General features: G+C 48.0%; 2 protein-coding genes across 4 annotated transcripts; one reads left to right on the forward strand and one right to left on the reverse strand.

The window, feature by feature from the left end:
* Positions 1-341: 341 nt before the first annotated feature.
* On the forward strand, positions 342-15,335 carry ARF1 (ARF GTPase 1). 2 transcript variants are annotated; one of them, XM_080383772.1, is made up of 6 exons: positions 353-499; positions 8,445-8,562; positions 10,929-11,108; positions 11,775-11,885; positions 12,577-12,701; positions 13,762-15,335. In XM_080383772.1, the coding sequence occupies exons 3-6, from the start codon at positions 10,961-10,963 to the stop codon at positions 13,921-13,923; spliced, it is 546 nt and encodes a 181-aa protein (XP_080239898.1). In that variant the 5' UTR covers positions 353-499; positions 8,445-8,562; positions 10,929-10,960; the 3' UTR covers positions 13,924-15,335. The 2 variants fall into 2 exon arrangements, with proteins under 2 accessions (XP_080239897.1, XP_080239898.1); XM_080383771.1 differs by lacking the exon at positions 8,445-8,562 and having other exon boundaries at positions 342-499.
* Positions 14,873-24,862, reverse strand: LOC308062364 (multiple myeloma tumor-associated protein 2 homolog). 2 transcript variants are annotated; one of them, XM_080383765.1, is made up of 9 exons: positions 24,735-24,862; positions 23,750-23,884; positions 23,458-23,611; positions 23,318-23,363; positions 22,370-22,452; positions 22,152-22,229; positions 21,392-21,471; positions 20,550-20,690; positions 14,873-20,345 (listed from the first exon to the last, which is right to left on the reverse strand). In XM_080383765.1, the coding sequence occupies exons 2-9, from the start codon at positions 23,841-23,843 to the stop codon at positions 20,095-20,097; spliced, it is 927 nt and encodes a 308-aa protein (XP_080239891.1). In that variant the 5' UTR covers positions 23,844-23,884; positions 24,735-24,862; the 3' UTR covers positions 14,873-20,094. The 2 variants fall into 2 exon arrangements, with proteins under 2 accessions (XP_080239891.1, XP_080239892.1); XM_080383766.1 differs by having other exon boundaries at positions 22,157-22,229; positions 24,735-24,859.
* Between the last annotated feature and the right edge of the window lie 39 nt (positions 24,863-24,901).

Raw genomic sequence — 24,901 nt, forward strand, 5'->3', positions numbered from 1 at the left:
TGCGCGGGCCGGGCGTGACGCCACTGCGGGTTTCTGCTCATTCGGCCAGGCGACAGGCTGCGCGGCGCGGAGCGGAGCGGCGCGGACCCGTGCGGATCAGCCCCCCCAGCCCCGCCGCCGCACACGGTGCACAGTGTCCCGGGCCCCGCGCGCGCCCCGCCCCGCGCCGCATCCGGTCACGCGCCAGCTGGGAGGAGGGAGGCTGGCCGGGTGCGTGGCCAGGCGGGAGGGCACGCCCCCCTCCCTCGCGCGCGCCTTCCCCGAGCGGCCGCTCCCTACCTCGGCTCCGCCCATTCCCCGCTCGGCCCCGCCCTCCCCCTGTGCCCTCCTCGGTTACCCGTGGTGCCGCGCGCGGGGCTGGCACTGACGTGGCCGCGGAGTGCCGCCATCTTGTGTGCCTGGGCGGAGAGCGGCCGAGAGGCGCAGGGGGGAGCCGGCTCCGAGCGGGACAGACCGAGGACAAGCCAGACCCACTGCCCGGGGCAGCAGCTCGACGCCGGTGGGTTCACCGACACCTTCCCCCTCCCTCCTTCCAGCCCCTTCCCCGCCGGCCCGCTCCCCCGCCCACACCCTGCGGGAGGCGGTGGCCCGCGGCCGGCTGTGAGGCGCCGAGGCCTTGGCGCTGAGGGGAGGAGGCGGCGTGCCCGGGGTGAGCGGGCCCGGTCGTTTCTTTCCAGCCGTCCTTCTCCCCCCACCGCCGCCCTGGTTCGGCGGCTGCCGGCGGAGGAGCGAGCCGCAGGCAGGCCGCAGCGCAGGCCTTGGGGAGCGCGGGCCTGGTAGCGTGGCAGCCCTGTCTGCACACACACACATCGCCTGTGGGGCAGGGTGGCTGGGCCGGGTTAGGGGGGTACCAGCCTTTTCGGGCCCTGCTGGGGAGGCGTGGGCACGGCGGGAGGGGGCACCGCTCCGGCTTCCCGACAGCTGCCCAGGGCCCGGCGCCGCTCCCCCTACCGGAGGCATTGGGCGGGATGGGCTTCTCCTCCCTCCGTTCCCCAACTCGCACATTCCGGCCTCAGGCCTGCCCGTGAACGGGTCGGAGGAGGGGCATTTCCTCGTTTTCCTCCCCCCGAAAACCCTCATCGTAGCGGAGACCTAGTAGCCCCGTTGGGGAAATGGGGCTTGGATGAAACTCGTAGGAGAGGGGTTCTTTTCCTTTAAGCCGTCGGGTGCTGAGTAGGGCTTTTAGTTGGACTGAGGTGGGTGGTGGTAAGGAGTTGAGCTTTAGCCTGGAGCAAACTGCGTTTGCCATCCATGGCTTGGGTTTGATGGTCTAACGAGATCAGTTTTCCTTGGCGTAGCAGCTCCCGGTGGTAGGATATTATATGCTGTCTGAAAATACTATATCTTGTCTCTGTGAGTAGTTAACATGATACTTCGGGCTGATAACCTCTGTCTGATAAAATGATAGGCCAGCTATGCGAACCTTTTCACGGAGGAGTCCATTTGCCCCAGCGCAGCATGGCTAAAACTCTGCTGGGTCATAAAACTGCCTAAATGCTGTGTTTGACATTGACCTTGTTGCTTTGCTGCTAGGCTCTTGCCAAACCAAATTCCACAGGTTGATTAGAGTTGCATCCAGAGGTCTTGTTTTGAAATGTAGCTTTGTCAATAACTAAAATGCAAACTATTTATATAACACTTTGAACTTTGTTTTGCAAGCAGCAAGGCTAACAGCACCCCTTTGCAGGATATTCTATTAACCTTATTTTTCAGGCAAAGAAATTGAGTCAAAGTAAATTGTCCAAGGTCATTTAGCAGTATCGTTATTACTATTTTTGCTACTGATTTGGAGCGAGCACTTTGCTAGGAAAAAGGAACTGCAGCTGAACTAGAGGATTGCTACTTGGCTTTTGTTCATGGGTTTTGTAATCAAATCGTTGGTATAAGCACGCATAGCCTTACAGATATAGAAGGGGATACTCTGAAAGGAAAGTTTGTGGTCGGTATGATGCCACTGATTTCCTCTGTTAAAAACATCTGCAGTGCTGGAGAACCCTGTTGGACTGCTTTCCCTGTTGTAGTAATTACGTTGGGTGAAAGGGTGAGGAAACTCGCCTCACTTGAACCTCTTAAACTCAGTTGCTTTGCCAAGTTTATTGATGCTTCTACTGTGGTAGAGCTTCAGGAGTAAAAATGGCTCAAACAGATGTCATCTCCACTCAGAACAGCCTTTGCTGCTGCTGTGGTCTGTGATATACGTAATAGTTGCTGGATCATGTTTAAAAGGCAAACACCTGAGCATAAATCGGTCCCCGGTGCTCTGAGGCATTTGCTGAATCTTGAGGATTGCCTAGTTGCGAAATACAGTTGGAATCTGAAAAGGGACTGGTCAGGAGCGGTGCATTTTCGCTCAGTGCGCATAGTTCCCTGTGTGTTAGTCATGCTGACTGAGTCGGGGGCAGGACTGGTCACAGCTTTTCAAGGCAAACAACATGTGTGTGGGAGTAGGGGGCTGGATTGTAGTCCTTATAATTGACCAAATTGTATTGTGCTCCAGTTACACCTGTTTGAAAGCCAGCTTTAAGCAGTAGCATTTCTACTTCTTGCTGAGGTATATTTATCAGATAAACTATTGATTACGTTAACTGCTGGAAGGAGGAAAAGCTCACAGCCCAAGATTCCAGCTGAATTTGCAGTGGTGAAGTTTAAAGAACCACTTTTCTTGAAAATTAAGTTTGCTTTAGAAGTAAGAGCTGCTGAGATGTGTAAAGAAGGACTTTCAAGCAATATTTTTTTTAAATGGATTTCAGCAGCTTTCAGAAGGATCTAGATTGCCTTACAGTGGATAAATTTGGTGAACATAAGTTAACTTTTTCTGGAAAGGAATAGTTCCGATTCTTTTTTTAGAAGTCTTTTGAAAGTTTGCTGCTGGAATGTTATAGAGCTTGTATTAGAGCTAGCACTGTCCTCAGCCATTATTCCCTTTCTTTAACTGATGAGTAAAGAAGTTTATAATCAGCTTCCTACTACAGCAGCTGTTTTTCTGTGTTATTCAGCATTTTTTTTTCTGCTTGTGAGTATCCAGTTTTATTTCTTGTTTCTAACACATGCAAACATTGAAGGACTATGGTGCTGCTTCTGCTGATACTTCAATTCTATTAAAACTCTCATGTCTAATATAGCTCTTTTTCATACACTGATCTTGTACCTAACAACTAGCTGCGTAGGCTCTGCTTTGATGTTTCCCCAAACCCAATTTCATTACCCAAGCTCTCATGTGAGTTCTTGCCATTTCTACTATGAGTGTAAATGTTGACTTACTGCCCGGTTACTGGGAATGAATGACAGGTTATTTGGCTTAAAATTTAAGATTTTGAATTTGTGAATTGTTCAGTCTCAAAAAAACCCTGTGCAACACTTACCTGAAAAGAAATGCTTTGTAATAACCAGTTCTCACGCAGTATACTGGCTGTTTAACAGGTGATTGTGAAGTTGCAGTCCAAACTTGGGTGTCACAACTGCATTGTCGGCACCACTTTATTTCCTGAGCAGCTACAGGCAGTTCGCAGGGAGGTGATGGATGTGCTTTATCTAAAAGCATGAACAGTGGTCTCCTGTACTTTTCCACCTGTCAACCTGTTCTTTAAATAAAATATTTTTCAGACCAGATATGTGTTTTTCCTCTATGTTAGCTTGCATGCAGTTGAGTTACATGTGGTAGTGTATAACTGCTTAAAACAGTTAGAGATTTTGCTGTGAAACAGAAATACCTTGCTTCCTGTGCCCAAAGGTGAGAGTAAGGGAGTAACTGATCTGGGGTTTGAGTATCAAGTCAAGCAACTGCCCTCTTTGCTAGATGCTGACTTTTTTTTTTTTTTCTGACCAGTATTTTAGTTGTTCTTGTGCCTGAGAAATAGGCATGATGCCAAAGGAAGTTTTCAGTCTTTTGCCCTTGTGATCTTGTAAGTGGAAATACTTTGTTTTCCTGCCACTCTGAGTCCAGTACTCTCAAGAGAATGTCACAGCATGTGGAAAATGCGCTATCTGGGTAATGTGTATAGACAGCAAGATGTTCAACCTACTTAAAGGTTGAACAGAGGTGCTGCATAACAAGCAGCTCTGTGTTGGGTTTTTTCACCCAGCTTCTCATTTGCAGTCGACTTGTCCTCAGTCTGTCTTGAACCATGCAGTGTGCATCTAGGTGCTCTTTAGTTGATCACTGGAAGCCTTCAGTGGCGAAGTCCAACTACACCTCTTTAGATGCAAGTACAGTTATATATCTTTAACTTTGATTTCACATGAAGCTTCAATGCCAGTACCATTCCTCTAACTTCTCGCAAAAGACAAATAACAAGGTTATGATTGTTTAGGACACCATTTCCATCTCACACTTGGCAGAAGCACCCCCAGTGTGAAGTGGGGAAAATTATTGCAGTGGTGGGTTTTGATCTCCACAGTTAACACTCCCCTAGTTTTAATGGGTACAACAATACAGGAGTTGGGACTTAACTGTTAATGAAGAGCTCTGAGAAGAGGTTCTTGAGGAGGCCTTTTATTACAAGGGTATGTAAATCCAAGATAATCCCTGTGGTGAAGAAAGAACCTGGCCGCCTTGTTAGCTACTCTAACAAGTTTATGTCTAGTGATGTTAGTATGGTCTAAAGTCTCAGTTAATTCAAACCAAAATTATTTAAGTTAAATTCCAGTGTTAAGGCCCCAAAGTTAAAGGGCTTGAGTTGATAAGTAGTCGTCTTTCACTCAGGTTATCAGATGTGGAAGGCCAGTAAACAACTCCTAAAAATAGTTGAATGTAACTGTACTGAAATAGTTCTGTATTGGGCCACCCTGGCTATATATAAAGAAGTGTTTTGATCAGGAGTGTTTTTCGAAATTTGCTGTAACAGAACACTTTACTCTGTAAAGAAATTACTTCAAGTTCAAAACAACACAGCTGTACTTAACCGACTGTGCCTGCTGAGTGGTGATGTGACATACTGTGGTGATAGATTAATCCTAAATTTTAGCAGTGTTCTATTCTTGTTGAATCACTTCTCACATTCGCTTCTAAATAGCGCTTTATACTGTAAAGAACAGGCTGCCAAGTTAGATTTGCACTTTATTTGCCAGTTGTTCTTGTATGTAACACCAGTAACAGTTGTTGAACTTGATGGTGTGTGTTTGTGTTTTTTTTAAAGGCATTCTCACCTCTTGTTTACACACAGATTTGATCTTTTGTGTGAATATTTTGTTCTCTTGACGACTTAAAACCTTCTAAAATGCTATAAATTAGAAACATGATACAGGCTAACTGGTGGTATTGGACTGGATTTCAAATCAATACTTCTGTTAAATAAAAAATTGATCAATTTTTGTTCTCCTGTAACTGATGCAACTAGTATATTAATAACAGGTTTGGAATTACGGGTTTGGGGTTTTCCTAATTGTGTTAGAGGTGGAGTTACTGCTTAGGCCAATGTCAAGTAGACTTTCCTTTAAACGAAAGTCAGTTGTCTTGATAAGCGCACCAGTTTTACTTGCCATAGGCATCTAAGCAAATAGAACAAGGTGCAGAAGGCCACTGGGAAGAAGCTTTTTGGTAAACATGCAACTGTTAGGGGTTTTAGCTTGTGCTTTAGCATTAGTATTTTGACTGATGATAGCAGTGTAATGCAGTATGTCATCGGTAGCACCGCCATGTTTCTCTCTCCTTGAAACGGGCATTTAAAACAAGATATGAACACTCTAGGGAGATGTGATAGTTCCCAGAGACAACAGATGCCCTCTGTACCTCTCCATCCAGTGTGCTGTGCAGAGAAGGGGCAAAAAATTAAGCCTGTCTTGACTGATGTTAATTGCTGCTGGTATTTTTCAGCTATGTAGAACAGATCGCCGAAATGATTGTGCCCAGCAAGTTTAGTTATGCCATTGAAAAGTTCTGAGCGTTATTTTTTCACTGTGGGAGCCTTACGTGGTAAGTGCTGGTATGTAACAGTGAAATAAATGTATTTCTATACTGTGGGCATAATATGACTCAATAATGCATATGGCATTCTCGATCTTAGCCTTTCGTCTACTATGGGATGTGTAAAGGAATGGTGTAAATCTGAATGAAACAGTGGCATTTACCACAACTTGTGGCTCAGTGAAGTTTAAGCACTATGTGGTCAGAAAGAATTTTTCCAGAGGTACGAAATTAAGGTTATGCGGAGATTTCAAGATGTAGCTATACTTTCTTTGATGTGCAGCATACCTTCTGGTCACGCTTCTGTGGGATGGCTTGTTAACTAACAGCTCATGCAAGAAGTTTGGAGGTCAAGAAGTGTATTTGACTTCTCAAGATAAGCAGCCTGAATGAAATGACATTAAAATGCATTAACGTACGGTTAAATATAAAATGCTGCAGAAGATTGTGTTCAATGATCTTTGGCCTTGAGATATTCCTCAGAGCTCTTACTCTAACCACCTACAATTAATAAAAGCAAATTCATGTTCTTACTCAAGGGCCATATTGCTTTAACAGACAACGTGCTGTCTGCAATTGCAGACATTCATTCATTTCTAACTCATTACGTAGAACCTTTCTGAAAAAGGCTGCCTGTTCTCCTAATTGCTTATCTAAATGTATCACTTACTAGAAAACAGGCAGCTGAAAATACCTTGTTTCCTGAAACAAAACTATAGTCTTACCCAGTGAATGTCCTTCTCGCTGTTTACCAGTGGCAAGTTATATCTTACCTGAACCTGCCTAACAGGTTTTTACTGCTGTGAGGATCTTGAGGTGGAGTAGACTACTGTAGGGGTGTGCTTCAGGGCTGCGATGGGCAGGGAGAAACAAGAGTCATACAGGCAGTTCAGTTTTGGGGTGATCTGGGTTTGTTGAAGGGGCGGTGAGCTTCCATTTCTAGAAGCTGAAGTCACGCTGTGGGAGCATGCATGCTAAGTGCTGCAAAAATAGTCTGTGCTATTTATTCAAATTGTTCCATTTCATACACAGATCTTCCTACTTAGCCTGATAGATGCCCCTTTTGAAGACGTGCTGAAGTACTATGGGCAGTACTACAGCAAGCCATATTATTTTAAGTTTTCAGGCATTTTATTGAAGTTGTGCTTCTAAAATGATCAGTGCAGCCATTACTGACAACATTTGGGTTAAGGAAAAGAAAAGGTTAAGCTTCAGTATAGAATATAGGCAATGTATTGGTAAGTCTTGATACAGATCATGAATGTTGAAGATGCCTGAAAAGTGCTGGGATTGCTTGGTTAACCTAAAAGGGTCTTAAGCTTCCTCATACTTTCAGACTGTATGTTAGTTCTCGTGGTCCAACTAATGGACTGAAATGGGAATTAAAGTAAACAGATTCAGCTCTGAAGTACAGTGGAAGTAATCGCGTGATCCCTCAGCTGAGTTGTATTAATGGGTGGCAGCGAAGTCCTGGGAAGCAGCTCTAAACTGTCCCAGCAGATTCTGCTGTTGTAGTGTCTGTGCTGCTTGACAGCAGGAATGGTCTGAAAAGCAGAGACCTGACGGCTGGTCACAGTTGTGATGATGATTTTGTTGAGGATTTTAATGATACCAAGGAAGGAAATTTAGGTGTCATTTGGGGTTTTATTTTTTGGTTTTGGGTTGTTTTGTTGTTTTTGTTTTTTTTTAGATAATATAAGGGAATGAAATAATGGCAGGGGCAGTGTAGGGAGAGGAATATAATGTACCAAACCATGGGAGTAGGGTTTCTTTTTCTGTGGCAAGAGACGAATGTGATTCTAGCTGCAGGTCAGAGGATGGTCCTGCTGATGGTGAAGACAGAGACCCTGTCTTTTGCCTCAGCAGTATCAGAGTCACTGGGGAACCACAACAGCTTGTGGGAGTCCTGCAGATGGGTTTCTCCTAGTATTTTTCTTTTAGACAGCAATGATTCGGCTGCTTTCTAGTCAACACCTAGACATGCTTGTCTTGCAGGTGTGGGCTGTAAACTACATTTCACTGCCTATAAAAAAAAAATTAGGGCTTTCTGCAATGTCACCTACCCTGAACTACCGAACAGAAGTGGTTTGGATGGTAAGAATGTGGAAGAGAGTAAGAAGGAAATGGAGACCAAGTGCTTAAATGCATCTTAACTTACTGTCGTTCATTTAAAAACAAAAAAGTAAAAATATGGAGGATCAGGGGTGGAGGGCAGACCTGACCGGAAAATAGCTGCCAGGAAAACAAGGATCTAATGGGGTTCACTACCGTTAGCGCCAAGTGTAACTTGTTCAGCAGACTGCGACTTCTCCAGGGTGGGGAAGGATGTCATGCACCTAAATGCTAAGATTTTGCTGTGTTACTTAATTACTGCTATTGATCCAAGCATTTAATAACCTGTTCTACTTTCAAATGTGCAGAAAGGAAAGAAATGCATTCTTCCACAGGGCTTCTAAGGTCTTCCTGCTACAAAAGTTCTTACACTCATTTTGGAGGGTTACAAGAGCTCTGATGAAAGGTTCAACCCTGACTTGCTTTTCAGATGAAGTAGAAGATAGAGGTAACAGGAGCAGCCAGACAAAGGAAAGCTTTGCAGCCTCCCTCCCCTCCAGCCCAGTAAGAGTTGCTGTTGTGGCCTGGGAAGTGAGATTTCCTGCTGTGTGAGTGATTTGGATAAATAGGAACTCTAGCAAAACTGTTTTCTCTACTTCCTAATTAACTTTCCTGTTTATACAGCTTTCGTATATTCAAGTGGGAGTTGAATATTCATGGTCATGCTACAGAAATGTGAAGGAAATGGTGGAATAATGGAACTTTTAAACCTTCTGTTTGGTTTTAATTCACAAGCTGCTCTGTCGGGTTTATAGACAGGCTTAATTTTAAAGTTTTGGTAAAAATAAATTTATCTTTCACTCAAGTTACTTCAGCAAGTTGATGTGGTCACTGATGTCATTCAGGAACTCCGGAGTGGACTTTGAACTTCACTGTGGAGCTCCTTGTGTTAAGACATGTGACTTAGTTAATGTTACAGTGCTTAACTTCTGGGTTAAAAATTGTCTCCAGCAAAACTTCCTGAGAAGAGCAGAACTGCTTAGAGCTCTCCCACTGCTGAGTGAGGAAACCAGACTTCATACATCCCTAGCATAGAGCTAAACAGAGTGGGACAAGATTTTTGTTGTGGTGTGCTTTTTCAGTTCAAAGGTTGGTTTAATGGTCTTAAATCGATACTCTGTAAAGTCTGTTTCCATCGAGAATTTTGCTTCATGCACACAGCTTCATCATGAAATACAGAATATCATAGAATCCTAGAATGGTTTGGGTTGGAAGGGATCATAAAGACCATCTAGTTCCAACCCCCTGCCATGCGCAGGGCCCCCTTCCCCCAGCCCCGTCCAGCCTGGCCTTGGGCACTGCCAGGGCTGGGGCACCCACAGCTGCTCTGGGCAGCCCGTGCCGGCGCCTCGCCGCCCTCACAGGGAAGGATTTCTCCCTCAGCTCTGATCTCCATCTGCCCTCTCTCAGCGCAAAGCCGTTCCCCCTTGTCCTGGCGCTGCAGGCCCTTGGGAAAAGCCCCTCCCCAGCTTCCTCGCCGGCCCCTTTGGGTGCTGGAAGGTGCTCCAGGCTCTCCAGGAGCCTTCCCTTCTCCGGGCTGAACAGCCCCAGCGCTCCCAGCCCGGCTGCACAGCAGAGGGCCTCCAGCCCTCTGGCCATCTCCGTGGCCTCCGCTGGGCCTGCTCCAACAGGTCCGTGTCCTCCTTGTGCTGAGGACCCCAGAGGTGGATGCAGTACGCCAAGTAGGGACCATATATATCTTCAAAAGAAGATTCAAACTTCCTGTTGCACTTTATGTGGTGTGACTTGGTTTACAGGAGACCCATCCTTTGAATGTTACTCACCTTGGATACATGTGCTTCTGTTGCTCTAAGCTTGTATTTTCAGTTGGGCTTGGCGTTGTCTTTTTAAACTGACATCAGAGAGCTTCTAGACAAAGCGGTGGTAGATGTGTGAACCGTCACTATCACCATGTAACATCCTCATCAACGCTTCACTGTAAAGCTTTCAGGCTGCTTTTTTCATGCCTTATGTGAACAGAATAATAGTGCTCTTGGGTTTTTTATACTTCTCTTGGTCTGGTTTTTAACTTGCTGTAAACTACGTAGCAGTAAGTTTGGAAAGGGGGGGGAAACTTGTGGTGAGGTAGATGCTGTCCCAGAGGGCACAGAGAGTGTCTGTTAGGGTTGGAGTGGAGAGGCAGTTCCTCCAGTTCCTGAACAGGAAGCTCCTGGTGATGTTAATCACTTCCAAGGGTCCAAGCAGAAATGTTTGCAGTGAAGGAAGAAGCATTCATTTCTAAACCTGCCTCTCAATGTGGCTATTAATTTTCTATAGTTAAATTTCAGTAAATGTGGTTTTGCTTCCTACAGAGGGTCTCCCTGCAACGTTAATTACAGTAATATTGCTTTGTGTTTACGTTGTGTTTGCAGGCTGTTTCAACCTCAAATACCTCTCAGGGTTGAGAGGAAGGAAACTGTTTTGAGTAGGAGAGAATCCAACCTGTATTCTGAGCTTCCTTCGCAAAAGAAGGTCCAGCTATTGGTACGCTAAGCAGCAGAGAGATGAGCACACATCTAAAACTTTAACTGCAGGTCGATTAGAAAAATTATGTTTTGTGATTCACTTTTAGGCTGCAGATACTTTGTCCCCTGTTGTTATGGGATAATTTATCTGAAGTGGTCGGTTGCCTTGAAAGCAAACCATGAATTTTGCAAACAAAAGTTTGAGAACGGGGTTTAATACTGACATCTCTAAAAGGATATTTGAATGATATAAAGCACTCAAAGCAGTGTCATTTTTATGGACACCATTTTGGCATGACTGTTCATCTTTGTATTGCTGAAGTATGGGGAAAAATCATGTGTGGTGGTGGCTGGGGTGACTATAAAGGATTAATATTAACTGATAATTTGTTTGGTTGTTGATTATGCCCTGGTAACCGATGAGTGATACTGTGATCTTTTTCCTCTAGACTTCAGTGGCCAGGGAGAACATATCTCAAACATGGGAAATATTTTTGCTAACCTCTTCAAAGGCCTTTTTGGCAAAAAAGAAATGCGTATTCTAATGGTCGGTCTGGATGCTGCGGGAAAGACTACTATTTTGTACAAACTTAAACTTGGTGAAATAGTAACTACTATTCCTACTATAGGTAAGATTTTTTACACTTGCGTAACTGCTTGCTTTGAGATTTGGGTCTTATTGTTCGTAGCAGTATCTTATCTCACCAGTCACTCTGTTGATTTAAGTGACTTGACTCTCAGAACAAACACTTGATAAAACCATGGTATGAAGATGGCACAGCCAAATGTTCCAGCATGAGAGGAGATTATATGACTGTGTTTTTTCACTCCATTCCTTCTCTTCAGTCACTTGTGGAACAAGCTTTTATGGGCCACAGAAGGGCAGTCCACACTCTTAAGCGTGTTGTGGTGTCAGGCAGATTGGACTGAGAAGCAGTGGGTGTCACGTTTTTTGAGGATGACTGTGAGAATAGTGTGACCGGAGACATACCTTATTTGCAGTCCTTAAAGCCCAGGGTTTTTTTGATGCAACATAGTTTGCTCTGTATAAAATACTGCTGCTCAGGTAGCAATTACAGCTGATGTTCATTAGTTTGATTGGGGTGGGAGCAGGAGTTCCAGAGAACCCATGTTTGACTGCTTTGAGGGTTTCAGTGTAGATTCTGTATTTAAAGTGGATTTAAATTCTAAGATAACTTTTTTTAATGGTAACATTCTGAATATGACTTGGTCAATACAATAGGTCCAGGGCCAGCTACGTTTAACTGAGATTTTTGCCACAATTTCTGTTTTAGGTTTCAATGTGGAAACAGTAGAATACAAGAACATTAGCTTCACAGTCTGGGATGTAGGCGGTCAGGATAAGATCAGACCACTCTGGCGCCATTATTTCCAGAACACACAAGGTGAGTCCAAACACTTAAAATCACAGCTTTCCAGAATCTAAAAGGTTCTTTTTAATGTCCTTACTAAGTTGTTTTTTTTTTTTTTTTTTGCAAACGGACGGAGTGGGGTGGGGAATTACTGATTATTATTATAAAAGGATGTGTTTATATGCTGCTCTGGCTCTTCTGTTAAGCTAGTGCAGGTTCAAAGAGGGATGGGATGGGAAGAAATCTAGAAACCAGTCTTCCTTGTCCATCAGACTCGAAGTGAGATCAGAATTTTGCTTTTCTTCTGTAAGCATCACAGCGCTCTGTCTTCACTTCAAAGCCAAGTCTTTACTACAAGCTCTAACAGCCCCATGAACTGAGAGTCTGTCATTTCTTCCACTGCTGTGCCTTTATAAATGCATGCATTTGAGTCCTGTCACAGGATTTCAAGAATTGCGCTACTCACTGGAAAATATAAAGTGGTTTGTGTAGATGAAGCACACAGGTTCCTAAAACACGAATGCAAACTAACACTCGCTTTCAGCAAGAACAGACTTTCTTTCGATCATGAGATGACAGTAATAATTCAGTATATATCAGAAAAATACCATTTCCTTGTTTTGCATTATTTTCTCTTTAATGCTTAGTTCTGACCTCCATAGGTATTTATCATTTGTAAATAACTTCTGGTGTATGCTTATTTTGATTGTTTGCTTATTTTTAGGTCTGATTTTTGTGGTTGACAGTAATGACAGAGAACGAGTGAATGAGGCCAGAGAAGAGCTTATGAGAATGTTGGCAGAAGATGAGCTTAGAGATGCTGTTTTACTAGTGTTTGCTAACAAACAGGTATGCCCAAGAAAGGTGTCTTTCTGTAAGAACTTTTGAAAACTTAAAACATATTTGTGAGTGCTAGATACTGAACTTGATATTCATGTTTTCAGTGTAATAATAGATAAGATCACAGTAAACGTCCAGAGTTGTTGAGGACAACAAACCCATAGATTAAATTAGCCTGTTCTCATCTGAAAGGAGCATCCTTCTAAATAGTCTTGGCTAATAGAAATCCTTGTATTTTCAGTTTTAAGGAAGAATTCTACCAGTTTGATTTTTAATTTTTTTTTAAGGTTGGCTTGGCTCAAGTATGGCACCCTGCCCAAGCTTCCTCCAAACAGAGAGGAAGGCAAGAATGCCAGAACCTCCCTGAATTCTTCAGTTGGAGTGTTTGAAGGCACTGCTGGTGTTGGTGAAAGCACTGGGCTGACTTTTAATGTACTTGTATTGCCTCTAGGCCCAGCTGATAGTTCTGCCTTTTATTGCTTGTAAAGGCCTTGGCAGCTTAAACCCAAATGTTGAGGGTCTTAACTATGACTTGTGAATTTACAGAAGGATTGGCATCCTGCTTTGTCAATTGCACAGGCTCTATTGGGAAGGGTAAAGAAGCTGTAAGTCTTGTCTAGGAACAGGAAAGGTAGACTATAAACAGAAGCAGTACTAAGTCAAGTACTGCTTTGTGACAAAAGTTGATCTTAAATCGTAACTGCAGCTGCAGAAAAACATTTCCTGAGTGGAAAGTGAATGAAACAGACCTTGAATTGTAAGCAGTTTGGGGTCAACACTGAGGTGCTTGATGACTTGATCCTAATGTCAGCTGCCTGGCTTCTGCTTTCTGAAGAGGAATATTCCATAATACGTGCTTTTGATCGTGTTGTTAAATCTTTGAGACTTTGTCAGTTTAGGGAAAATAGCTTGAATATAGAAGTAATCCAGTGAGTTTTTCTGAGAGAAGTTCTAAGAGCTTTTGACTTTCTTTTAATGGTTTTAAAGCTGATGATCAAAAACTGTTTAGGGAGGCAGGCATTTCTTGTCAGCAACCGGGGGAGAAAATGACTCTTCTTCCTTCCCTCAGGACCTGCCGAATGCGATGAATGCAGCAGAAATCACAGACAAACTTGGACTGCATTCTCTTCGTCACAGGAACTGGTATATCCAGGCAACCTGTGCCACTAGTGGAGACGGTCTCTATGAAGGACTGGACTGGTTGTCCAATCAGCTCCGAAACCAGAAATGAAACCATAAACCTTCCTCTTCCCTCTTTTTCCACCCCTCCCTCTTATTTCCTCCTATTCGCCCTTCGCTTTACTCTAATGTGGCAAACTGTGCTACTTTGTGGTATTGAGTGCCGGAAGCTGTTTTCATTTCTTTTGTCACAGTATATATTGCATCATGCTGTAAATGTGGCAAATACAAGCCTGAAAACAGTTAGGTTTCTTATTTAATGTAAATAGTTTTTGTTTCCAATGAGGCAGTTTCTGGTACTCCTATGCAATATTACTCAGCTTTTTTATTGTAAAGAATCAACTCACTGTTAGTACTTGGAAGGGATTTAAGTGGGTTAACATAAGGGTTGCCAGTGGTCCTTGTGCAGTAGAGCTGAATACTATCTCAGTTGGGTTGTGAGATCTGTGAGATCCATTTTGGCGGTTGGTTTTTAACCTGAATTCTGTATTTTTTTAAATAGTCAAGGAAAAGTAAAAACACTTCAACATACAAACGTTTGACATAGCTTCTGCTGTTCTAGTTCTAATGTGGTGATTTTTGATTCTTTTGAAATGCTGAAGCAATGATCGACACTCAGTTAGCTTCATCCGGTTAAAAAACAGGTCACAGCTAATAGATCTCTGGCTCTTTCTGTAGCTCATAGTATGTGCTCATATTTGTTCATACTTGTTAAAAGGTTTGTCGGACCTGGTTTAGATGAGCTTGCAGACTCATGCTAAACATCTGACTTTTGGTTCAGGTGAGATTTATTGCTTCCATTGAACTTGAATAATTTCCAGAAGTTTAGCCTGTCGTACTTGTCAAAAGTGTTTTGTACTTTTCTTGTGTGTAAACCACTCCAGAAGGCAAACTTTTCCACAGAAAGCACAGCCTGTACTAGACCTAAGCTCTATAGGCAGAAAGTACTGTACTTTAACGTAAGAATTGCCATGAAAAACACCAAACATCTATGTATAGTGTCTAGGAAAAAAAAAAAAGCATGAGAGTTTGGAGAGTCATTCCACTCTAGAAGTATTCAATCCCATTTTGGAACAATCCCATATCTGTATATGTGTGAAAACCCTTGGCATCCCTCATACTGCAAGGTTCAGATTTGCCATCAGAAAAAAAGACCTCTTTACTTTTCTTTTGTATTTTGATAAACACTGAAGAAGCTGGAGCTGTTAAACTTTAACTTGAGGAACTATCAGAACTGGTTTATTTAGTGTTGTGGAAACCTTTATTGCTTTCAATACACAATTAGTAATCAACTGTTTTGTATACTTGTTTTCAGTTTTCATTTCGACAAACAAGCACTGTAATTAAAGCTATTAGAATAAAATCTCTTAACTATTTCATGTTTTTTATGCCTTGCTGTTCATTTGATCATCTTGGCAGAATCATAAAGAAATACTTGTTGAATAAAAAGTTTCATGAAACTTGCACTGGTATCATGTTGTTTTGTATCATCTTTGTTACAGTACCGTGTCCTTAGATGAACACAAATCCAACCAGGATTTTGCCATATGACAATTTCAGGACATCGCCTGTATTTTCCAAATAATGTGTGGTCCCTAGCTGGACTGCTGTGGTGAGGAGGTGGGCAGCAGTTCTTCAGTGCTGTTGGCTGGGGGTAGTTGGCTTCTGCTGCAGTCCCTTCATTGCCTCAGGGGCATCTGTTGAACTTCTTGAGTAGTCCCATCACTTCCCAGAACAGATTGCTTTACCTGCTGATCCCACTTGATAATAGGATTGGTGGACTAGCAGTTTTGGAGGGGCGGGGGGAATGGAAGTCTGCCTTCCTAAACATTTTGTTTTGCATTTATTCCGTTCTGCAGTCCTCTCTGGACCTGGCACAGAGCTCCTCCCAGCTGATCACCCTGCCTTCCCCTGTCAGCTACAGCTTCTCTTCACTGAAGGTCACGCTTGGGCTGCTGGCCAACTACTTGGCTGCTTTCCTGGCCGGAGTTGCAGCAGATTCCCCATTACACAGGCTGGAAAACTGTCAGATGAAAGGTGCATTGTGCAGGTTAGAGAGTGATCTCCCTGGTGCGGAAACCTGGGGCTTTGGATGGGTATCAGAGGGGACGGTGGCTGTGCCAGGAGGAGACAGGCTGTTGACTTGGCATCTGCTTTCTTGGTGTCAAATGAGAGCTGGCCTGTTGGATGATCTCATGATATCTGTTCAACAGATTACACTTCTTTTCGCTCCCCAGGTTTTTGTTTCCTCTCGGAATCCTTCAAGCAACATGGCAGCTGCTTAACGTGTACGCACAGGCCAGCCCTCGTGCCGAGCCTCAGCGCGTGAAGCGGGTGTCTCTGCCCTTCTGTCTTCAGCTGCGACAGCTGCAGGGGGCTCAGCTTTTTCCAGGATTCCCGGCAAGGGCTGCCTGAGCCCCGTGTCTGTTGTTGGCGCTTGTCCCTGTAGTAGAGGGTAAAGAGTATTGAGCAAACAGGGGGATTACAAAACTCCTGTAAGTCAGGTTATTCTTGCCTTGAATTTCAAGCTCTGAATCAGGATGTTTGTGTGCCTAATAGGGCAGGACATCTATTTATTCCTGTTCTGGGTGGGAATTGAAGGGCCAGCTCTTCTGCTGGACTCGCTTTGTGCCACTGAAATAAGCAGAGCCCCCCACTCATCTTTTATCCCCCACCCCTAAAAAGGTGGAAGATCTGTGGTGACACGGCACCCTGACCCCAGCGGCAGCAGAGATGCTCCTCTGAAGCAAAACCTGGTTTTTACCTGAGGCGTGTCGGCACAGTGTCCAGCTGCACTGCGGATCCAGCTCCTCTGCACAGAGTTTGCTGCTGGCCAGGGCTGGAAGGAGGAGAAGATGGGGAGTGTGCTGATGTTATCTGAGATCAGCATGTGTCTGCTGGGGCGGCGCAGGCTTTGCTCTGTTCTGGGCTCTGCCAGGCCCCCGGGGATTTTAGCCACACATCCAGCGGGCAGAAGGCAGCTTGGGCCTGGGAGAAGGGGTGAGCAGAAGCACTCGTTCCTTTCGGCTGGGCCAAATGCTGCAGCTGGCATGGTTCTTCCTCAGTTCACTCAGGAACTGGTGCAGCAGCTCGGTGGTGAGGTAGCTGGGGTGGGGATGGGGCCAGGCTCCTTCACCCCCACTCAGCTCGTTTTTATCTCATCTGTATTTCTCAGACTTGCTCAGATGGCAGTTCTGTTCTGAGTATGAAATAGGCACAGGCACCCCCTTCAGACAGCACGGGGGGTAGGACCTGCTGCCCGGTTCCTCCGTGTGGGGTCACAAGTGGGGGCTGAAGGAGAGGATGCAGCCGGAGTGACACAGACCACTGGGGGGGTTAGTCGCTGGCCCTCCCTGTGCTCATTCACAAGCTGGGGGGACAAACCCGGAGCCCTCTCTGTCCCCCCTTATCCCCATGAGCTGTGCTGCTCCATCCATCCTGTGTTCCTGGGGTGGGTGAAGCTCCTGTGGTCCCATGAATGGTTTCACAGGGCTTGTGGAAAGCAGCGGGAGGAGAGGCTGAGCTGTGGGGTCGGGGAGGGTGGCTCACAGCGTGAAGCATGGCTGTGCAGCCAGGCGGTAAATGGGGGGTGAATTCTTTGCAGGTCCAGGAGCAGAGAACAGAGGCACAGCCTCTGGGAGGCAAGGGCAAAGCTGGGGAGGAGCAGCTCTCCAGGCCAGGCTGAACCATGCCAGGACAGCCATGGCACAGCCCCTCTGGCACCCGGCCTGGCATGTCAACGCCCTCTGGCACCAGCTGCCCCTTCATGATGTGTGTGTGCTTAGAGCTGGGAGGGCAAATCGTCCCAGCAGAGCCCAGCCCACTGGGAAACATAGGCAGGGGAAGTGGGAGCCCGTGGAGGGAGCATGACAGAGCAGGATGCTGGTTTCTTTGCTTCTTGTGGTGTTTCAGCTCTCCTTAGTTCCCTTTTCAGCCTGGAGCTGCCAGCACTGAGTTCCCGTTAAGCACAAGCCTGCTCCACCATCCCCACTGCTGCCCTGCACTGGGACACTCCCAGTAAGCACTAGTGGCAGCCTGGACCCCCAAAATCCCCAGGAAGGTGACCCCGAGTTCAGTCTGATGAGTGCCAGCAGTGTCAGAGCCTCCAGCCAGGGAACACCTGGGCTCGGGGCTATCCCAATTGTGCCACGTGGGTTGCACGTGGACAGTCACTCAGTGGGTCCCTGGGCTGCATCTGGGGTGCAGCTGCTCAGACCAAGAGAAATGACCCTGTGACCTTGCCAAGAGGGTTGTCAACCCCCCAAAAAATCGGGGGGGGGAGGAGGTCACCAAAGCTTGCAGTTGTTCTGCAGCATCTCCTGCTGCCTGCATTGGTGGGGTTAAGCACGTGCTTGCAGCCTGGGCGGGGAGCGGGACAGAAGGGCTTTATTGCAGCTCATCACCCCGATCCCGCTGCGTCCCCCCCATGAATGCTGCCCTTGTTGGACAGGGCAAGCCTGGTCCCACCCTGCACCGCAGCACGGCTCCGCACCCTGTCCCTCCTGCCCGGCTGCGGGCAGGGCAGTGGTACAGCCGGCGAGATGGCAGAAGACACCCCCAACGCTGCCAAAGCGCAAACCAAGGCCAGTTGCCAGCCCGAGGCTTTTGTCCGCCAAGACACACAAAACCGCCCTGTCTTAAGCAGGAGAAATTGCATCATTAATTACACAAATGAGGCCCTTGTGCTTGGCACGGCCACTCAGTCAGCCGGCGATGCTCCAGCCCAGAGTTGCTTGGGACAACCCCTTTCCATTTGGATCAATATTTCTATTTATTGATGTAGAATTCCCCTTTCTCTGTGCACCAAGTACATAAATACTCATGTTTTGAGGTTTAAAATCCTGGATGGGAATGGAGCTTGCTGCTCCCTGCCATGGGGTGGACACGACCAGGGCAAATGTCTACAGAAAACGCCCCAGTCCCATCCATCTTCCTCTCAACAGCTGAGGAATTATTTCAGAGGTTCTCTTTGCAGCCACTGATTAGGGCAGTTTACTTTTTTTAATCCAAAAAAAGTTGGGTTTTGACCAAAAGGAACATTCCATCACCCTTGCCCACAGCTGCCCGAGTCACAAAGCCCCTGATTTTCCCTGATCTTGGGCTGGGAAAGCACTCATCCCTAGGGGAGGGGCTGCTCTGTCCCCACACAGGGGATACTGCCGGAGGACCCCATGGCATGGACATCCTGATTTATGCCACCCCACAGGAATTTGGGGAGATGGACCCACCTCTGCTTCATGTCCCACCAGGGAGACAGCAGCTCCTACTTGGGTCTCCCTAAATTAAAAGCTTTTGGGGATGGGAGGGGTGAATGTCACCTCAGGGCAGCCTGGCCAGGGCTCTGCCCTCTCCTGGGAGTTCCAGGTGGGATGTCCCAAGTGCTCCCCTGCTTGTGTGTGTGCCCTATGGAGACTATGTGATGTCCCACGTGGAGCACGCATCACCCCATGGAGAGGACATCAACCTACAGAGAAGACCCATGACCCTTGAAGAGCACCCATCACCCATGGAGGGCATCACCGCTCCATGGAAAGCACGTGTGGCCCCATGGGGAGCACCCATCACCCCATGGGGAGCATCCTTGCGACATGAAGAGCACCTGTCACCCCATGGGGAGCAGAGGTGGCCCTGTGGAGAGCCCCACAGCCTGGCCATTGTAAAGCCATCGGCTCCAAGATGCAAAACCCTCACAGTAGTGAGCGAGTCCCCGCTTTTATTTTGCAGCTGATGAACATAAGGGAGGGTTTAAGGAAAGAAACTTCTTCAGCTGCTTCACTGGCAGTTACTTGAGGCCATGGAAAGAAGGTATTAAAAATACTAAAATAATAATAATAGCATCCAACATTCTCTTCACATAAACATGAAGCATCTGCAGCATTCCCAGCATCGCAGCCAGAACCATCCCAGCACCAGCACCCACTCACGGCATCCTCCGTGCTAAATCACACCTGGATAGATGGATCCAGGGAGCGAGGAGAAGGGCGCCCGGGCACCTGCTGCCCCCCCCCCCCGCCCCAGTCGGGAGCAACGGCGAGGGGAGCTGCGGTGCTGCCCCAGGTTGGAGGCAGGAGCTGCGGGCAGGGAAGGGGCAGCTGGCATCACAAAACAAAATGCCTTGTGCCAGGCTCAGCCCTGCAACTGCAGAGCTGCAGCTTTTTTAATTTAATAACCTTAAAAAAATAGATAGCTTAACAGAAACCCTGGAAAAACACCGGGTTCCCTCTCAGTCCTCCGCATCAGCGTTGCCTGACCCCATGGGACGAAGGGGACCTGCTCCTGCTCCTCTTCCTCCCCTTGCGCCACGGGGACGGGTCCCGACCACGGCCGTCCCTGCTCCGGCTCCACCGACGGGCAGGACGGTGCTCGGGGCTCCTGCCCAGGTCCCTGCTGCTGGCAGAGGAATCTGTGTCATGCCGACGCCGGCAGCCATGCCGCGATGTCTCGGGGCACTGCTGGGTTTTCCTTCGGTGGTGCCTACGGGGATGGAGCGATAAGTGACAGCAGGGACATCAGGGAAAAGCTAATTCCAGGGATGAAAAAGGGATTTTGAGAGCCAGGAGAAGCTGACAGGGCATCCTGATGCCAGCCATCACCGTGTGGCTCTCCTGAATCCTTCATCCCATTTTCCAGTGATGATGGTTCATGTCTAGGGTTCAGCCCCCAGCCCAACCCAGCTACCTCTCATCCTGGTCTGGAGAAGAATCAGAGGACGTGGGGGCAGCATCCCTCTTGTGATGCTTGTCCTTCTTCTTCTCTTTCTTATGTTTCTTCTTTTTCTTCTTCTTTTTCTCCTTTTTGGATTTCTTGCCACCCTCTGGACTGCGAGGAAAAGAGCAAGCAGTGAGGATCCCTATACTGCACATCCCTCTGGCTCCTCCAAACACATCCCCATCCTTCCTTCCAGCTGCATCCCACCATGTCCCTCCCTGATGAAAGAGAAGCTCCCAGGAAGAAAAAAAAAAAAAAAAAAAAGGAAGGAAAGAAAGGAAGGCAAAGCAGGCAGAAAAAGAAGGAATGCTGAGAAGAAGGGGAAAGAAGAGGGAACAGCAAAAGAGCAAAGAGAAACAAAAAACCACAAAAAAAACAGAGAAACAAAAAGAAACAAAGTTGAAACAAAAAAGAAACAAAGTTGAAACAAAAAAGAAACAAAGTTGAAACAAAAAAAGAAACAAAGTTGAAACAAAAAAGAAACAAAGTTGAAACAAAAAAGAAACAAAGTTGAAACAAAAAAAGAAACAAAGTTGAAACAAAGTAGAAACAAAGTTGAAACAAAGTAGAAACAAAAAAGAAACAAAGTAGAAACAAAGTTAAAACAGTCAAAACAAAATTGAAACAAAAAGAAACAAAGTCGAAAAAAAAGAAACAAAGTCAAAAAAAAATAGGGCAAAAGCAGGGGCAGTGGGGGCATGGGAGGGGGCGCAGGCAGGCACCCCCCGGCCCGCTGCCACACCCAGGTTCCACAAACCGTTCCCCCCTCACCGGCCATCCCTGGCGGTTTCCCACCAGCAGGGTCCCCTCACCATTTCTCCTCCACCTTCTCCTCCTTCTCCTGTTTCTTCTTGGAGCCAGACATCTCGGGGCTGCTGGAGACTTTCTGGTGCTGGGGTTGGGGGAAGGGGAAATACGGAGTCAGTCTGTGAGCCAGCAGCTCTGAGTTACAAAAAAAGAGGCTTTCTCCCATTACAAATTAAATTTGAAAAAAATAAATAAAATTGGAAAAATCCAAATTAAAAATTACAGCTGGGAAAAAATAAATAAAAATTATTTTTGGTAAAAATAAATAAATTTAAATGTGGAGAAACTAAAAATTAAATTATGTTTGGAAAAATACAAATAAACACAAATTTAATTTGGAATAAAATAAGAGTATATAAAAAATAAATCAAATTTGGAAAAAAAACTAAAATACCCGCAAGAGCTGCTTTCAAGTTAACAAATTATCTCTGTGCACACAGGGAACGGGGAGCTTTTGCAGGTCTCTGTGCTACAACCACCAGCTTTGTTTTTAAATAAAATCTCCTGAGTGAGGGGCAGGGCTTTCTGCCCTTCCTGTCTTTTATGAAACTTCAGGAGGTTTAAAAATTTTGTTTCTTAAAAGAATTAAAATTAAATTTCTTAAAATAATTACATTTCTTAAAATCATTCAACTAAAATTTATTGAAGTAAACCTATTAAAAGAATTAAAATTAAATTTATTTTAAATAATTACATTTATTAAAATAATTTAAATTAAATTTATCTAAAACATTAAATAAATAAAAATATTTATTAGGCTGGCACCGTACTGTGAAGACGGAGAGCCCCATCTTGGCTGCCTCCTTGTCCTCCTTGGAGAGCATCACCCGGCCGGCGCTGCCGCTGGGGAGAGACATTGCCACAGTGAATCACAAAAATAAAAGAAAACCACAGAAAAAACCGAGAGAAATGGCAAGATTAAATCTAATTGCCCTGAAACGGGGTGGTTTGGTGTGGGACTCCCCGCACCCCGTGAGCCGTACCTGGAGCTGCCCAAGCCCACCACCCGGTCCACATCCTTCTCGTCGCGCTCGGCGCCGTCCCGCTTGCACACCTCAGCCAGGTCCTGCAGGGGGGAGAGCAGCCCGTGTCCCCCAAACCAGCGAAATGGGGGGGGGACACCGGGAGGGGCTGGAGAGGCAGGGGCCAAGGAACCTTGTGAAGCCGAGCCAAGGCAGGGGCAGGGTCCTGCTGGGGAGGGGAGCCCCCGGCACCAGCACAGGCTGGGGGTCACTGCTGAGAGCCGACCTGGGGCTGCTGGTGGGCAGCAGGTTGCCCATGGGTCAGCTGTGTGCCCTGGTGGCCAAGGGGTCAGTGGGGTCCTGGGGGGGTGTTGGGAGAAGCGTGGCCAGCAGGTGGAGGGAGGTGGTCCCCCTCCTCTGCTCTGCCCTGGGGAGGCTGTGTCTGGAGTGCTGTGTCTAGTGCTGGGCTGCCCAATTTGAGACTGGGAGCTACTGGACAGGGGCCAGCAGAGGCTGTGAGGATGATGAAAAACGGAGGATGGAGCATCTCCCTGCTGAGGGCAGGCTGGGAGCGCTGGGGCTGCTCAGCTGAAGAGCAGACTGAGGGGACCTCACCAATGTCTACAAGGATCTTCAAGGCGAGTGTCAAGGGGACAGGGCCAGGCCCTCCCCAGCAGCAGGACAAGGGACAACGGGCACAGGCTGCACCACGAGAAGTTCCTTCTGAACATGAGAAAGAACTTTGAGGGTGACAAACGCTGGCACAGGCTGCCCAGAGAAGCTGTGGGGTCTCCTCTGGAAGCATCCCAACCTGCCCGGATGCGACCTGCTGCAGCCTGCCCCAGGAGAACCTCCCTGAGCAGGGGGTTGGACTAAGTGGTCTCCAGAGGTCCCCTCCCACCCCCACCACACCATGATGCCCTGACACCACACAGCAAAGCCAGGGGGACACATGGCGCCCCCCCTTACCTCCTTGCTGAGGCCGGTAGGCTGCCTTTTCACATTCTTGTAGCCCCTATAGAAACAAAAGTGGGTGATGCAGGGTAGTGGGGGATGATGCCTCCCACCCCTTATTTTTCGGGGGTTGGGGGGTGTGTGTGCAGACTCACAGGGCTGCCATCATGGCTTCCTGCTCAGCCAGGCGGACGGCGGCCAGCTCTTCCTCGCGGGACACTGGGGGGGCTGTCTCCTTCTTGCCCTTGGTGTACCAGGTCAGGTCCTTCCCCTTCTGCCACCGGCCCACCGGTGCCATCAGGGAGTTCCCTGTGGGGGACAAGACACCCCCCCAGCACCATCACACCCAAACCCCTCCATGTGCATCCCAAAACCATGTCAGGTGGACAGGGAGGATGGGGATGGGAGGGACGGGGGGGAGGGGACACAGCCAAGGTCAGCCCTTACCCAGGTAGTTTTCGCGCTGTTTGTCTGTCTTGACATCCTCCCAGCTGAACTGGTCCTGGCCCCCCCGGACCCCTCCTCGGGATGAGCCGAACATGGTGCCGGACCCAACGGTGCTGTCGGGGAGGGGCTGGTGACCTGCAAAGGGATCAGCCCTTGGTTTGCCCCCCCCTCCAGCTCCTCTGTTTGACCCTGGGGGGGCTGATGGAGGGGGGGAAATGTGCACCCCCTGCCCGCGGGGCGGGGGGGAGGGGTAAGCAAAGCGCAGGGGGCATTGCACAGCCGGGGAGGGGGGTTTGTACCCAGAGGGGCGTATGGCTTGGGGGGCGCACAGCCTGGGGTGGGGGAAATTGCCCAAGGGGAGGTGTCAGCGTGGGCGTGGGGTACGGGCGGTGGGGTGGGGTGTCATTCCCCGGGGGAAATTGCACGACCTGGAGGAGGCGGAGCGGTGGGGGGAATTGCACAGCTGGAAGGTGGGAATTGCACGGCCCGGGGGCGGCGGGGGGGGTGCGTGGTCATGGGGGAAGAGTTACACGGTCGCGGGTGGCATGGCCTGGGGTGGGGGCAGCTACTGCCCGGTCGGGGAGAGTTTCAGGGGCTGGCGGGGGGTTACGCAGCCCCCGGGGGTGCTGCACGTCCTGAGCGAGGAATTGCATTGCCCGGGGGGGTGTTGCATGGCCGGGGGGGGGGGGGGGGCGGGAAGCACGGTCGGCGGGTGGTTTGCGCTGTCTGGGGGGGGAATTGCACGGCTCGGGGGGCGGCGGGGGGATTTGCATGGCCCAAGGGGGAAGGAGTTGCAGGGTCGGAGGGGGGTGTTGTCGCACGGCCCGGGGGCGGCGGGGGTTGCACGGTCGGAGGGGGCAGTTGCAGGGCCCGGGGGGTGTTGCACAGCCTGGGGGGAGCTGCATAGCCTGGATAGGTGGGGGGGCTGCTGCACGACCAGGGGACGGACGGACACCCCACCCCACCCCCCCCCCCCAGCACGCACCTCCCGCGCCGCTCCGGGCCCCGTGCGCCCGGCCGCTACCACCGCGCACAGCAGGGCGGGGGGGAGGCAGGCCAGTCCGGTTTGCTAAGCGGGCTGTACCACCGCACCACCGAGCGCGGGGGGGGAGAGGGAGGAGCCGTGGCGCTCCCAGTGGTGCCACCCCAGCT

This window comes from Falco punctatus, assembly GCF_963210335.1.
Source record: "Falco punctatus genome assembly, chromosome: 4".
Taxonomy (NCBI): Eukaryota; Metazoa; Chordata; class Aves; order Falconiformes; family Falconidae; genus Falco; species Falco punctatus.

Coding starts and splice junctions, on each gene's coding strand:
- ARF1 (XM_080383771.1), top strand. CDS start 10,961: ATGGGAAATATTTTTGCTAACCTCTTCAAAGGCCTTTTTGGCAAAAAA. Junction 11,109..11,774: donor AACTACTATTCCTACTATAG/GTAAGATTTTTT, acceptor TTTCTGTTTTAG/GTTTCAATGTGGAAACAGTA. Junction 11,886..12,576: donor TTATTTCCAGAACACACAAG/GTGAGTCCAAAC, acceptor GCTTATTTTTAG/GTCTGATTTTTGTGGTTGAC.
- LOC308062364 (XM_080383765.1), bottom strand. CDS start 23,843: ATGTTCGGCTCATCCCGAGGAGGGGTCCGGGGGGGCCAGGACCAGTTC. Junction 23,612..23,749: donor ACAGCGCGAAAACTACCTGG/GTAAGGGCTGAC, acceptor TGTCCCCCACAG/GGAACTCCCTGATGGCACCG. Junction 21,472..22,151: donor CTCTCCGTCTTCACAGTACG/GTGCCAGCCTAA, acceptor CCCCAACCCCAG/CACCAGAAAGTCTCCAGCAG.